The 17,037-nt window shown below is 47.8% G+C and overlaps 1 protein-coding gene across 2 annotated transcripts in view; it reads right to left on the bottom strand.

The window, feature by feature from the left end:
• Positions 1-12,983, bottom strand: part of DRC4 (dynein regulatory complex subunit 4) — an 84,548-nt gene extending 71,565 nt beyond the window's left edge. For both annotated transcript variants that reach the window (XR_013221671.1, XM_077288475.1), the window contains exon 1: positions 12,890-12,983. Coding sequence is in view for 1 of the 2 variants with exons in the window: in XM_077288475.1 (XP_077144590.1) it covers positions 12,890-12,892 (3 nt within the window). In the remaining variant the exon portion in view is untranslated. The remainder of the gene's footprint in view (positions 1-12,889) is intronic.
• Between the last annotated feature and the right edge of the window lie 4,054 nt (positions 12,984-17,037).

Here is a 17,037-nt window from a genome sequence, read left to right as displayed (position 1 = left end):
TACAGACCCCAAAATGGCAATAATAGAAACGCCAACTCGTACTGCAGAAAACAGGCCCCGGATACAGCCGTACAGACCCCAAAATAGCAACAATAGAAACGCCAACTCGTACCGCAGAAAACAGGCCCCGGATACAGCCGTACAGACCCCAAAATAGCAACAATAGAAACACCAACTCATACCGCAGAAAACAAGCCCCGGATACAGCCGTACGGACCCCAAAATGGCAATAATAGAAACGCCAACTCGTACCGCAGAAAACAGGCCCCGGATACAGCCGTACAGACCCCAAAATAGCAACAATAGAAACGCCAACTCGTACCGCAGAAAACAGGCCCCGGATACAGCCGTACGGACCCCAAAATAGCAACAATAGAAACACCAACTCATACCGCAGAAAACAAGCCCCGGATACAGCCGTACGGACTCCAAAATGGCAATAATAGAAACGCCAACTCGTACCGCAGAAAAGAAGCCCCGGATACAGCCGTACCGACCCCAAAATGGCAATAATAGAAACGCCAACTCGTACCGCAGAAAAGAAGCCCCGGATACAGCCGTACGGACCCCAAAATGGCAATAATAGAAATGCCAACTCGTACCGCAGAAAACAAGCCCCGGATACAGCCGTATGGACCCCAAAATGGTAACGATAGAAACGCCAACTCGTACCACAGAAAACAAGCCCCAGATACAGCCGTATGGACCCCAAGATGGCAACGACAGAAACTCCATCTCGTACCGCAGAAAACAAGCCCCAGATACAGCCGTACAGACCCCAAAATGGCAATAATAGAAATGCCAACTCGTACCGCAGAAAACAAGCTCCCAATACAGCCGTACAGACCCCAAAATGGCAACAATAGAATCGCCAACTCGTACCAAAGAAAACAGGCCCCGGATACAGCTGTACAGACCCCAAAATGGCAACAATAGAAACGTCAACTTGTACTGCAGAAAACAAACCCCGGATACAGCCGTACAGACCCCAAAATGGCAGCAATAGAAACGCCAACTCGTACCACAGAAAATAAGCCCCAGATACAGCCGTACGGACCCCAAAATGGCAACAATAGAAACGCCAACTCGTACTGCAGAAAACAAGCACCGGATACAGCCGTACGGACCCCAAAATGGCAACAATAGAAACGCCAACTCGTACTGCAGAAAACAAGCACCGGATATACAGCCGTACGGACTCCAAAATGGTAACGATAGAAACACCAACTAGTATCGCAGAAAACAAGCCCGGATACAGCCGTACAGACCCCAAAATGGCAACAATAGAAACGCCAACTTGTACCACAGAAAACAAGCCCCGGATACAGCCGTACGGAACCCAAAATGGCAACAATAGAAATGCCAACTCGTACCGCAGAAAACAAGCCCCCGATACAGCCGTACGGACCCCAAAATGGCAACAATAGAAACGCCAACTCGTACCGCAGAAAACAAACCCCGGATACAGCCGTACAGACCCGAAAATGGCAACAATAGAAACGCCAAATCGTATCACAGAAAAAAAGCACCGGATACAGCCGTACAGACCCCAAAATGGCAACAATAGAAATGCCAACTTGTACTGCAGAAAACAAGCACCGGACACAGCCGTATGGACCCCAAAATGGTAACGATAGAAACGCCAACTCGTACCACAGAAAACAAGCCCCCGATACAGCCGTACGGACCCCAAAATGGCAACAATAGAAACACCAACTCATACCGCAGAAAACAAGCCCCAGATACAGCCGTATGGACCCCAAGATGGCAACGACAGAAACTCCATCTCGTACCGCAGAAAACAAGCCCCAGATACAGCCGTACAGACCCCAAAATGGCAACGACAGAAACTCCATCTCGTACCGCAGAAAACAAGCCCCCAATACAGCCGTACGGACCCCAAAATGGCAACGATAGAAACGCCATCTCGCACCGCAGAAAACAAGCTCCCGATACAGCCGTACAGACCCCAAAATGGCAATAATAGAAATGCCAACTCGTACCGCAGAAAACAAGCTCCCAATACAGCCGTACAGACCCCAAAATGGCAACAATAGAAACGCCAAGTCGTAACACAGAAAACAAGCCTGGATATGGCCGTACGGACCCCAAAATGGCAACAATAGAAACATCAACTCGTACCACAGAAAACAAGCCCCGGATACAGCCGTACAGACCCCAAAATGGCAACAATAGAAACGCCAACTCATACCGCAGAAAACAAGCCCCCAATACAGCCGTACGGACCCCAAAATGGCAACAATAGAACCGCCAACTCGTACCGCAGAAAACAAGCCCCGGATACAGCCGTACGGACCCCAAAATAGCAATAATAGAAATGCCAACTCGTACCGCAGAAAACAAGCATCGGATACTGCCGTACAGACCCCAAAATGGCAATAGTAGAAACGCCAACTCGTACCGCAGAAAACAAGCATCGGATACTGCCGTACGGACCCCTAAATGGCAATAATAGAAACGCCAACTCTTACCGCAGAAAACAAGCCCCGGATACTGGCGTACGGATCCCAAAATGGCAACAATAGAAACGCCAACTCGTACCGCAGAAAACAGGCCCCGGATACAGCCGTACGGACCCCAAAATAGCAACAATAGAAACACCAACTCATACCGCAGAAAACAAGCCCCGGATACAGCCGTACGGACCCCAAAATGGCAATAATAGAAACGCCAAATCGTACCGCAGAAAACAAGCCCCGGATACAGCCGTACGGACCCCAAAATAGCAAAAATAGAAACGCCAACTCGTACCGCAGAAAACAGGCCCCGGATACAGCCGTACGGACCTTAAAATAGCAACAATAGAAACACCAACTCATACCGCAGAAAACAAGCCCCAGATACAGCCGTACGGACCCAAAAATGGCAACAATAGAAACGCCAACTCGTACCGCAGAAAACAAGCGCCAGATACAGCCGTACGGACCCCAAAATGGCAACAATAGAAACGCCAACTCGTACCACAGAAAATAAGCCCCAGATACAGCCGTACGGACCCCAAAATAGCAACAATAGAAACACCAACTCATAGCGCAGAAAACAAGCCCCGGATACAGCCGTACGGACCCCAAAATGGCAATAATAGAAACGCCAACTCGTACCGCAGAAAACAGGCCCCGGATACAGCCGTACAGACCCCAAAATAGCAACAATAGAAACGCCAACTCGTACCGCAGAAAACAAGCCCCGGATACAGCCGTACAGACCCCAAAATAGCAACAATAGAAACGCCAACTCGTACCGCAGAAAACAAGCCCCGGATACAGCCGTACGGACCCAAAAATGGCAACAATAGAAACGCCAACTCGTACCGCAGAAAACAAGCCCCGGATACAGCCGTACGGACCCCAAAATGGCAACAATAGAAACGCCAAATCGTAACGCAGAAAACAAACCCCGGATACAGCCGTACGGACCCCAAAATGGCAACAATAGAAACACCAACTCGTACCACAGAAAATAAGCCCCAGATACAGCCGTACGGACCCCAAAATGGTAACAATAGAAACACCAACTCGTACCACAGAAAACAAGCACCGGATACAGCCGTACGGACCCCAAAATGGCAACAATAGAAACGCCAACTTGTACTGCAGAAAACAAGCACCGGATACAGCCGTACGGACTCCAAAATGGTAACGATAGAAACGCCAACTCGTATCGCAGAAAACAAGCCCGGATACAGCCGTACAGACCCCAAAATGGCAACAATAGAAACGCCAACTCGTACCGCAGAAAACAAACCCCGGATACAGCCGTACAGACCCGAAAATGGCAACAATAGAAACGCCAACTCGTATCACAGAAAACAAGCACCGGATACAGCCGTACAGACCCCAAAATGGCAACAATAGAAATGACAACTTGTACTGCAGAAAACAAGCACCGGATACAGCCGTATGGACCCCAAAATGGTAACGATAGAAACGCCAACTCGTACCACAGAAAACAAGCCCCCGATACAGCCGTATGGACCCCAAGATGGCAACGACAGAAACTCCATCTCGTACCACAGAAAACAAGCCCCAGATACAGCCGTACAGACCCCAAAATGGCAACGATAGAAACGCCATCTCGCACCGCAGAAAACAAGCCACAGATACAGACGTACGGACCCCAAAATGGCAACGACAGAAACTCCATCTCGTACCGCAGAAAACAAGCCCCCGATACAGCCGTATGGACCCCAAAATGGCAACAATAGAAACGCCATCTCGCACCGCAGAAAACAAGCTCCCGATACAGCCGTACAGACCCCAAAATGGCAACAATAGAAACGCCAAGTCGTAACACAGAAAACAAGCCTGGATACAGCCGTACGGACCCCAAAATGGCAACAACAGAAACATCAACTCGTACCACAGAAAACAAGCCCCCGATACAGCTGTACAGACCCCAAAATGGCAACAATAGAAACGTCAACTTGTACTGCAGAAAACAAACCCCGGATACAGCCGTACAGACCCCAAAATGGCAACAATAGAAACGCCAACTCGTACCACAGAAAATAAGCCCCAGATACAGCCGTACGGACCCCAAAATGGTAACAATAGAAACACCAACTCCTACCACAGAAAACAAGCACCGGATACAGCCGTACGGACCCCAAAATGGCAACAATAGAAACGCCAACTCGTACTGCAGAAAACAAGCACCGGATTACAGCCGTACGGACCCCAAAATGGCAACAATAGAAACGCCAACTCGTACTGCAGAAAACAAGCACCGGATACAGCCGTACGGACCCCAAAATGGTAACGATAGAAACGCCAACTCGTAACACAGAAAACAAGCCCCCAATACAGCCGTACGGACCCCAAAATGGCAACGATAGAAACGCCATCTCGCACCGCAGAAAACAAGCTCCCGATACAGCCGTACAGACCCCAAAATGGCAACGACAGAAACTCCATCTCGTACCGCAGAAAACAAGCCACAGATACAGCCGTACGGACCCCAAAATGGCAACGACAGAAACTCCATCTCGTACCGCAGAAAACAAGCCCCCGATACAGCCGTATGGACCCCAAAATGGCAACAATAGAAACGCCATCTCGCACCGCAGAAAACAAGCTCCCGATACAGCCGTACAGACCCCAAAATGGCAACAATAGAAACGCCAAGTCGTAACACAGAAAACAAGCCTGGATACAGCCGTACGGACCCCAAAATGGCAACAATAGAAACATCAACTCGTACCACAGAAAACAAGCCCCCGATACAGCGGTACGGACCCCAAAATGGCAACAATAGAAACGCCAACTTGTACAGCAGAAAAAAAGCCCCCGATACAGCCGTACGGACCCCAAAATAGCAACAATAGAAACGCCATCTCGCACCGCAGAAAACAATCCCCCGATACAGCCGTACGGATCCCAAAATGGCAACAATAGAAACACCAACTCGTACCGCAGAAAACAAGCTCGTAAAAACTCGTACTGCAGAAAACAGACAGCCGTACAGACCCCAAAATGGCAACAATAGAAACGCCAACTCATACCGCAGAAAACAAGCCCCCAATACAGCCGTACGGACCGGAAAATGGCAACAATAGAACCGCCAACTCGTACCGCAGAAAACAAGCCCCGGATACAGCCGTACGGACCCGAAAATGGCAATAATAGAAACGCCAACTCGTACCGCAGAAAACAAGCCCCGGATACAGCCGTACGGACCCCAAAATAGCAACAATAGAAAAGCCAACTCGTACCGCAGAAAACAGGCCCCGGATACAGCCGTACGGACCCCAAAATAGCAACAATAGAAACACCAACTCATACCGCAGAAAACAAGCCCCGGATACAGCCGTACGGACCCAAAAATGGCAACAATAGAAACGCCAACTCGTACCGCAAAAAACAAGCCCCAGATACAGCCGTACGGACCCCAAAATGGCAATAATAGAAACGCCAACTCGTCAGCAGAAAACAAGCCCCAGATACAGCCGTACAGACCCCAAAATGGCAACAATAGAAACGCCAACTCGTACCACAGAAAATAAGCCCCAGATACAGCCGTACGGACCCCAAAATAGCAACAATAGAAACACCAACTCATAGCGCAGAAAACAAGCCCCGGATACAGCCATACGGACCCCAAAATGGCAATAATAGAAACGCCAACTCGTACCGCAGAAAACAGGCCCCGGATACAGCCGTACGGACCCCAAAATAGCAACAATAGAAACACCAACTCATACCGCAGAAAACAAGCCCCGGATACAGCCGTACGGACCCCAAAATGGCAATAATAGAAACGCCAACTCGTACCGCAGAAAACAAGCCCCGGATACAGCCGTACGGACCCCAAAATGGCAATAATAGAAACGCCAACTCGTACCGCAGAAAACAAGCCCCGGATATAGCCGTACGGACCCCAAAATAGCAACAATAGAAACACCAACTCATACCGCAGAAAACAAGCCCCAGATACAGCTGTACGGACCCAAAAATAGCAACAATAGAAATGCCAACTCGTACCGCAGAAAACAAGCCCCAGATACAGCCGCACGGACCCCAAAATGGCAACAATAGAAACGCCAACTCGTCAGCAGAAAACAAGCCCCAGATACAGCCGTATGGACCCCAAAAATGGTAACGATAGAAACGCCAACTCGTACCAAAGAAAACAGGCCCCGGATACAGCTGTACGGACCCCAAAATGGCAACAATAGAAACACCAACTCGTACCAAAGAAAACAGGCCCCGGATACAGCTGTACGGACCCCAAAATGGCAACAATAGAAACGCCAACTTGTACCACAGAAAACAAGCCCCGGATACAGCCGTACGGACCCCAAAATGGCAACAATAGAAATGCCAACTCGTACCGCAGAAAACAAGCCCCCGATACAGCCGTACGGACCCCAAAATGGCAACAATAGAAACGCCAACTCGTACCGCAGAAAACAAGCACCGGATACAGCCGTACAGACCCCAAAATGGCAACAATAGAAACACAAACTCATACCGCAGAAAACAAGCCCCAGATACAGCCGTATGGACCCCAAGATGGCAACGACAGTAACTTCATCTCGTACCGCAGAAAACAAGCCCCAGATACAGCCGTACAGACCCCAAAATGGCAACGACAGAAACTCCATCTCGTACCGCAGAAAACAAGCCCCCGATACAGCCGTATGGACCCCAAAATGGCAACAATAGAAACGCCATCTCGCACCGCAGAAAACAAGCTCCCGATACAGCCGTACACACCCCAAATTGGCAACAATAGAAACGCCAAGCCGTAACACAGAAAACAAGCCTGGATACAGCCGTACGGACCCCAAAATGGCAACGACAGAAACTCCATCTCGTACCGCAGAAAACAAGCCCCCGATACAGCCGAATGGACCCCAAAATGGCAACAATAGAAACGCCATCTCGCACCGCAGAAAACAAGCTCCCGATACAGCCGTACGGATCCCAAAATGGCAACAATAGAAACACCAACTCGTACCGCAGAAAACAAGCCCCGGAAACAGCCGTACAGACCCCAAAATGGCAACAATAGAAACGCCAACTCATACCGCAGAAAACAAGCCCCCAATACAGCCGTACGGACCCGAAAATGGCAACAATAGAACCGCCAACTCGTACCGCAGAAAACAAGCCCCGGATAAAGCCGTACGGACCCGAAAATGGCAACAATAGAAAAGCCAACTTGTACCGCAGAAAACAAGCCCCGGATACAGCCGTACGGACCCCAAAATGGCAATAATAGAAATGCCAACTCGTACCGCAGAAAACAAGCATCGGATACTGCCGTACGGACCCCAAAATGGCAATAATAGAAACGCCAACTCGTACCGCAGAAAACAAGCCCCAGATACAGCCGTACGGACCCCAAAATGGCAATAATAGAAACGCCAACTCATACCGCAGAAAACAAGCCCCAATACAGCCGTACAGACCCCAAAATGGAAATAGAAACGCCAACTCTTACCGCAGAAAACAAGCCCCGGATACTGCCGTACGGACCCCAAAATGGCAATAATAGAAACGCCAACTCATACCGCAGAAAACAAGCCCCGGATACACCCGTACGGACCCCAAAATGGCAACAATAGAAACGCCATCTCGCACCGCAGAAAACAAACCCCGGATACAGCCGTACGGATCCCAAAATGGCAACAACAGAAACGCCAACTCGTACCGCAGAAAACAGGCCCCGGATACAGCCGTACAGACCCCAAAATGGCAATAATAGAAACGCCAACTCGTACCGCAGAAAACAGGCCCCGGATACAGCCGTACAGACCCCAAAATGGCAATAATAGAAACGCCAACTCGTACCGCAGAAAACAGGCCCCGGATACAGCCGTACAGACCCCAAAATAGCAACAATAGAAACGCCAACTCGTACCGCAGAAAACAGGCCCCCGGATACAGCCGTACGGACCCCAAAATAGCAACAATAGAAACACCAACTCATACCGCAGAAAACAAGCCCCGGATACAGCCGTACGGACCCCAAAATGGCAACAATAGAAACGCCAACTCGTACCACAGAAAATAAGCCCCAGATACAGCCGTACGGACCCCAAAATAGCAACAATAGAAACACCAACTCATAGCGCAGAAAACAAGCCCCGGATACAGCCGTACGGACCCCAAAATGGCAACAATAGAAACGCCAACTCGTCAGCAGAAAACAAGCCCCAGATACAGCCGTATGGACCCCAAAAATGGTAACGATAGAAACGCCAACTCGTATCGCAGAAAACAAGCCCCGATACAGCCGTACGGACCCCAAAATGGCAACAATAGAAACGCCAAATCGTAACGCAGAAAACAAACCCCGGATACAGCCGTACGGACCCCAAAATGGCAACAATAGAAACGCCAACTTGTACTGCAGAAAACAAGCACCGGATACAGCCGTACGGACTCCAAAATGGTAACGATAGAAACGCCAACTCGTATCGCAGAAAACAAGCCCGGATACAGCCGTACAGACCCCAAAATGGCAACAATAGAAACGCCAACTTGTACCACAGAAAACAAGCCCCGGATACAGCCGTACGGACCCCAAAATGGCAACAATAGAAATGCCAACTCGTACCGCAGAAAACAAGCCCCCGATACAGCCGTACGGACCCCAAAATGGCAACAATAGAAACGCCAACTCGTACCGCAGAAAACAAACCCCGGATACAGCCGTACAGACCCGAAAATGGCAACAATAGAAACGCCAACTCGTATCACAGAAAACAAGCACCGGATACAGCCATACAGACCCCAAAATGGCAACAATAGAAATGACAACTTGTACTGCAGAAAACAAGCACCGGATACAGCCGTATGGACCCCAAAATGGTAACGATAGAAACGCCAACTCGTACCACAGAAAACAAGCCCCCGATACAGCCGTATGGACCCCAAGATGGCAACGACAGAAACTCCATCTCGTACCACAGAAAACAAGCCCCAGATACAGCCGTACAGACCCCAAAATGGCAACGATAGAAACGCCATCTCGCACCGCAGAAAATAAGCTCCCGATACAGCCGTACAGACCCCAAAATGGCAACGACAGAAACTCCATCTCGTACCGCAGAAAACAAGCCACAGATACAGCCGTACGGATCCCAAAATGGCAACAATAGAAACACCAACTCGTACCGCAGAAAACAAGCCCCGGATACAGCCGTACGGACCCCAAAATGGCAACAATAGAAACGCCAACTCATACCGCAGAAAACAAGCCCCGGATACAGCCGTACGGACCCGAAAATGGCAACAATAGAACCGCCAACTCGTATCGCAGAAAACAAGCCCCGGATACAGCCGTACAGACCCCAAAATGGCAACAATAGAAAAGCCAACTTGTACCGCAGAAAACAAGCCCCGGATACAGCCGTACGGACCCCAAAATGGCAATAATAGAAATGCCAACTCGTACCGCAGAAAACAAGCATCGGATACTGCCGTACGGACCCCAAAATGGCAATAATAGAAACGCCAACTCGTCAGCAGAAAACAAGCCCCAGATACAGCCGTATGGACCCCAAAAATGGTAACGATAGAAACGCCAACTCGTATCGCAGAAAACAAGCCCCGATACAGCCGTACGGACCCCAAAATGGCAACAATAGAAACGCCAAATCGTAACGCAGAAAACAAACCCCGGATACAGCCGTACGGACCCCAAAATGGCAACAATAGAAACGCCAACTTGTACTGCAGAAAACAAGCACCGGATACAGCCGTACGGACTCCAAAATGGTAACGATAGAAACGCCAACTCGTATCGCAGAAAACAAGCCCGGATACAGCCGTACAGACCCCAAAATGGCAACAATAGAAACGCCAACTTGTACCACAGAAAACAAGCCCCGGATACAGCCGTACGGACCCCAAAATGGCAACAATAGAAATGCCAACTCGTACCGCAGAAAACAAGCCCCCGATACAGCCGTACGGACCCCAAAATGGCAACAATAGAAACGCCAACTCGTACCGCAGAAAACAAACCCCGGATACAGCCGTACAGACCCGAAAATGGCAACAATAGAAACGCCAACTCGTATCACAGAAAACAAGCACCGGATACAGCCATACAGACCCCAAAATGGCAACAATAGAAATGACAACTTGTACTGCAGAAAACAAGCACCGGATACAGCCGTATGGACCCCAAAATGGTAACGATAGAAACGCCAACTCGTACCACAGAAAACAAGCCCCCGATACAGCCGTATGGACCCCAAGATGGCAACGACAGAAACTCCATCTCGTACCACAGAAAACAAGCCCCAGATACAGCCGTACAGACCCCAAAATGGCAACGATAGAAACGCCATCTCGCACCGCAGAAAATAAGCTCCCGATACAGCCGTACAGACCCCAAAATGGCAACGACAGAAACTCCATCTCGTACCGCAGAAAACAAGCCACAGATACAGCCGTACGGATCCCAAAATGGCAACAATAGAAACACCAACTCGTACCGCAGAAAACAAGCCCCGGATACAGCCGTACGGACCCCAAAATGGCAACAATAGAAACGCCAACTCATACCGCAGAAAACAAGCCCCGGATACAGCCGTACGGACCCGAAAATGGCAACAATAGAACCGCCAACTCGTATCGCAGAAAACAAGCCCCGGATACAGCCGTACAGACCCCAAAATGGCAACAATAGAAAAGCCAACTTGTACCGCAGAAAACAAGCCCCGGATACAGCCGTACGGACCCCAAAATGGCAATAATAGAAATGCCAACTCGTACCGCAGAAAACAAGCATCGGATACTGCCGTACGGACCCCAAAATGGCAATAATAGAAACGCCAACTCGTACCGCAGAAAACAGGCCCCGGATACAGCCGTACAGACCCCAAAATAGCAACAATAGAAACGCCAACTCGTACCGCAGAAAACAAGCCCCGGATACAGCCGTACGGACCCCAAAATGGCAATAATAGAAACGCCAACTCGTACCGCAGAAAACAGGCCCCGGATACAGCCGTACGGACCCCAAAATGGCAATAATAGAAACGCCAACTCGTCAGCAGAAAACAAGCCCCAGATACAGCCGTACAGACCCCAAAATAGCAACAATAGAAACGCCAACTCGTATCGCAGAAAACAAGCCCCAGATACTGCCGTACGGACCCCAAAATGGCAATAATAGAAACGCCAACTCGTATCGCAGAAAACAAGCCCCGGATACTGCCGTACGGACCCCAAAATGGCAATAATAGAAACGCCAACTCGTACCGCAGAAAACAGGCCCCGGATACAGCCGTACGGACCCCAAAATGGCAATAATAGAAACGCCAACTCGTACCGCAGAAAACAGGCCCCGGATACAGCCGTACGGACCCCAAAATGGCAATAATAGAAACGCCAACTCATACCGCAGAAAACAGGCCCCGGATACAGCCGTACGGACCCCAAAATGGCAATAATAGAAACGCCAACTCGTACCGCAGAAAACAGGCCCCGGATACAGCCGTACGGACCCCAAAATGGCAATAATAGAAACGCCAACTCGTCAGCAGAAAACAAGCCCCCGATACAGCCGTACGGACCCCAAAATGGCAATAATAGAAACGCCAACTCGTACCGCAGAAAACAGGCCCCGGATACAGCCGTACGGACCCCAAAATGGCAATAATAGAAACGCCAACTCGTCAGCAGAAAACAAGCCCCAGATACAGCCGTACGGACCCCAAAATGGCAATAATAGAAACGCCAACTCGTACCACAGAAAACAAGCACCGGATACAGCTGTACGGACCCCAAAATGGCAATAATAGAAACGCCAACTCGTCAGCAGAAAACAAGCCCCAGATACAGCCGTACGGACCCCAAAATGGCAACAATAGAAAAGCCAACTTGTACCGCAGAAAACAAGCCCCAGATACAGCCGTACGGACCCCAAAATGGCAACAATAGAAACGCCAACTCGTACCGCAGAAAACAGGCCCCGGATACAGCCGTACAGACCCCAAAATAGCAACAATAGAAACGCCAACTCGTATCGCAGAAAACAGGCCCCGGATACAGCCGTACGGACCCCAAAATGGCAATAATAGAAACGCCAACTCGTACTGCAGAAAACAAGCCCCGGATACAGCCGTACGGACCCCAAAATGGCAACAATAGAAACGCCAACTCGTACCGCAGAAAACAGGCCCCGGATACAGTCATACACACCGGAAAATAAAAATATCATACATTGTACGGTTTCATTATCTTCTCCTGGGAAAGCTGGGTGACAACCGGTCCCACCTATTGGTATACGGGTTGTCAGTCAGCTTTCCTAGACAAACGTGCTTCTACCTATTCCTAGCTTTTTAGAGTATAAATGGAAGTGAGGAGCCCCACATGTACACAGAGGGGCTCTGCAGGTCACCACTCACCATTTTGGTCCTCGTTCCTTTCCCTCTGCTATAAAGTAACACGGTCTCCTGGCAACAGAATCTCACGCGAGATTTCCCTTCATCACTTCCGGGTTTCTAGGCGGTCGCTATGGAGACGGTGTACACAGTAACAAGGCCTAGTAAAAGGGCTGCGAGGACTCCTGGGTGTGCCTGTAGGTGGCAGCACTGGCACATCCATGATGGAGATTATTGTGTAAAACTTAACTGTGTATATTAATAAATTATATATATAAATATATATAAATTCTGTATATAAATAAATTGCTCTAATCATGAGAACATGGCTGACCACATTTCTGGCCCAAATGTGTCCCCTGCTGCAAGAGTGCTGCTTGTATATTGTGAGGTAAAAAAAACGTAACTTTCCATGCAGTACAGGTGACGTCTTACCCTTAAACAATTTATTACATTTCTTCATGTTTTACTAGTTTTGTCTTAAAAAAAACCACACAAGGGTTTTTATTTAAATTTTTTTTTTTAGGTGGTCAAAAACAACAAGTCTCTCAAACTGAAGCCGCATCAAAAAACGCTACTTTTATGTGATATTTCCTTGACTCCATTTTTTGTCCTGCAGCATATGTTAATGTTTTCCTGAGGTGTTTTCTGTAGAGGTTTTTAAAGGGAACCTGTCACCACGTTTTTGGAAGATGGGATAAAAATAGCGTTAAATAGGGGCAGAGGTGGGCGTTACATTAGTGTGTTTGTTATGCGTTTATTACCCACCTAAGTTGCCGAAATACCTTTGCAAAGTCTCCGTTTTCGCCTGTCAATCAGGCTGGTCTGGTCAAAAGGGCGTGTTGTCTTCCCCCAGATTTTGCGTAGTTTTCTGTTGGTGGCGTAGTGGTGTGCGCATGCCCAAGGTCCCGAATCCTCTGCCATGGGATTTAAAAGAGCGCGCTGTTCGTTATTTCATTGGTGATCGGTGGGCGCGGCCATCTTCCTTTGGCCGCGCGTGCGCAGAAGCGGCGCTCTGCTGGCCGCGGCTTCAGGAAAATGGCCGCGGGATGCCGCGCGTGTGCAGATGGATATCGCGGCGGCCATTTTCCTGAAGCCGCGGCCAGCAGAGCGCCGCTTCTGCGCACGCGCGGCCAAAGGAAGATGGCCGCGCCCACCGATCACCAATGAAATAACGAACAGCGCGCTCTTTTAAATCCCCTGGCAGAGGATTCGGAACCTTGAGCATGCGCACACCACTACGCCACCAACGGAAAACTACGCAAAATCTGGGGGAAGACAAGACGCCCTTTTGACCAGACCAGCCTGATTGACAGGCGAAAACGGAGACTTTGCAAAGGTATTTCGGCAACTTAGGTGGGTAATAAACGCATAACAAACACACTAATGTAATGCCCACCTCTGCCCCTATTTAACGCTATTTTTATCCCATCTTCTAAAAACGTGGTGACAGGTTCCCTTTAAGATTTTTTTTTTTTTTTTTCAGTGATTTCTTCACATTCGTTTTTTAAATATATTAAGCAATGAATAAAACACCTCAGAAACGCTTACAGATTGCTCAAAAGGACACGATTTTAGCTGTTTTTATCCTTTTGTGGTGTAAAACCCCTTAAGAACTGTCTGCTCATTTCTTTTATACTCTTGGCGTGTGTGGATACCTGAAGATAATAAAAAAAAACCTCAAAAGATCAAACGTACGGGCAACAAACAAAAAGAGTATTTCTAGCTTTTTTTTAGCTATTTTTTTAGGCAGTTTTCGATGCAAACGTCCTCAAAAAACTACGTCTGCACATGGCCTTACAATTTTACACTGTACAAGGTCGTCACAGGCACAGCAATACCAATTTTGTTTCCATCTCTTTTTTTTTTTCTTTTTATTTCTTTAATGTTTTATCTTTTTTAACATCGAAATCTTTATTCAGAAATTTGTTGGTTTTTTTGTAAAAAAACATCATTGTGCAGAATTGAATTTTCATCCTTTTTTGGTCCATGTATCATTTTTTAGCATTGGTGTACCATCCATTTATATTGTGTGCAAAAAAAAATACTCTAATTGATGATGGTTTCCGAGCCTTTCCTACTCATTGTGCCCCATTCAGACATCCATTATAGTCGTACTGTCCGTTTTTGTTTTTTTTTCACTAACCTAGTCAAGTCAATGAGTTTGTGAAAAAAAGGACAGTGCTCGGATTCTATTTGTTGCATTTGATGCAGGTGAGGAACTGAGTAACTAGATCTGAGTGAAGAACCGAGTAACCCTGATACGAGTGGAGAACCAAGTAACCAGATGCAACTGAAGAACCAAGTAACCATATCCGAGTGAAGAACTGAGTAACCCCGATACGAGTGAAGAAGCGAATAACCAGATGCAAGTGAGGAACCGAGGAACCGGATCCGAGTGAGAAACCGAGTGAAGAACCAAGTAACCAGATAACCAGATCGAGGTGAAGAATAGAGTAACCAGATCTGAGTGAGGGACCGAGTGAAGAACCAATAACCAGATCTAGGCAAAGAACCGAGTTACCAGATTCAAGTGAGGAACCTAATGAAGAACTGAGTAACCAGATCCGAGTCCGAGTGAAGAACCAATAACCAGATCTAGGCGAAGAACCGAGTTACCAGATTCAAGTGAGGAACCTAATGAAGAACTGAGTAACCAGATCCAAGTGAGGAACCGAGTGAAAAACCAAGTAACCAGATCCAAGTGAAAAAAACGAGTAACCAGATCCAAGTGAAGAACTAAGTATCCAGGTCCGAGTGAAGAACCGAGTAACCAGGTCCAATTGAAGAACCATGTAATCAGGTCCAAATAAAGAACCGAGTAACTGCAATAAGAATGAAGGACTGAGTAATCAGATGCAAGTGAGGAACCGAGTATGCCAGATCCGAACGAGGAACTGAGTGAAGAACCAAGTAACCAGATCTAGGTGAAGAACCGAGTAGCCATATCCAAGTGAAGCACCAAGTAACCAGATCAGAATGGGGAACTTAGTAAAGAACCAAGTAACTACAGTGCCTTGCGAAAGTATTCGGCCCCCCTTGAACTTTTCAACCTTTTCCCACATATCATGCTTCAAACATAAAGATGCCTAATGTAAGTTTTTGGTGAAGAATCAATAACAAGTGGAATACGATTGTGAAGTTGAATGAAATTTATTGGTTATTTTAAATTTTTGTGGAAATTCAAAAACTGAAAAGTGGGGCGTGCAATATTATTCGGCCTCTTTACTTTCAGTGCAGCAAACTCACTCCAGAAGTTCATTGTGGATCTCTGAATGATCCAATGTTGTCCTAAATGCCTAATGATGATAAATATAATCCACCTGTGTGTCATCTAGTCTCTGTATACATGCACCTGCTCTGTGATAGTCTCAGGGCCAAGACCAAGAAACACAACAGGCAGGTCCGTGATACCGTTGTGGAGAAGTTTAAAGCCGGATTTGGATACAAAATGATTTCCAAAACTTTAAACATCCCAAGGAGCACTGTGCAAGCGACCATATTGAAATGGAAGGAGTATCATACCACTGCAAATCTACCAAGACCCGGCCGTCCCTCTAAACTTTCATCTCAAACAAGCAAAAGACTGATCAGAGATGCAGCCAAGAGACCCATGATCACTCTGGATGAACTGCAGAGAACTACAGCTGAGGTGGGACAGTCTGTCCATAGGACAACAATCAGTCGTACATTGCACAAATCTGGCCTTTATGGAAGGGTGGCAAGAAGAAAGCCATTTCTCAAAGATATCCATAAAAAGTGTCGTTTAACATTTGCAACAAGCCACCTGGGAGACAAACCAAACATGTGGAAGAAGGTGCTCTGGTCAGATGAAACCAAAATCAAACTTTTTAGCAACAATGCCAAATGATATGTTTGGAGTAAAGGCAACACAGCTCATCACCCTGAACACACCATCCCCACTGTCAAACATGGCGGTGGCAGCATCATGGTTTGGGCCTGCTTTTCTTCAGCAGGGACAGGGAAGATGGTTAAAATTGATGGGAAGATGGATGAAGCCAAATACAGGACCATTGATGAAGAAAACCTGTTGGAGTCTGCAAAAGACCTGAGACTGGGACGGAGATTTGTCTTCCAACAAGACAATGATCCCAAACATAAAGCAAAATCTACAATGGAATGGTTCACAAATAAAAGTATCCAGGTGTTAG

Source organism: Ranitomeya variabilis, chromosome 2 (genome assembly GCF_051348905.1).
Source record: "Ranitomeya variabilis isolate aRanVar5 chromosome 2, aRanVar5.hap1, whole genome shotgun sequence".
Classification (NCBI taxonomy): Eukaryota; Metazoa; Chordata; class Amphibia; order Anura; family Dendrobatidae; genus Ranitomeya; species Ranitomeya variabilis.
The sequence above is the reverse complement of the archived record's forward strand: the minus strand, read 5'-3'. Positions and strand labels throughout refer to the sequence as shown.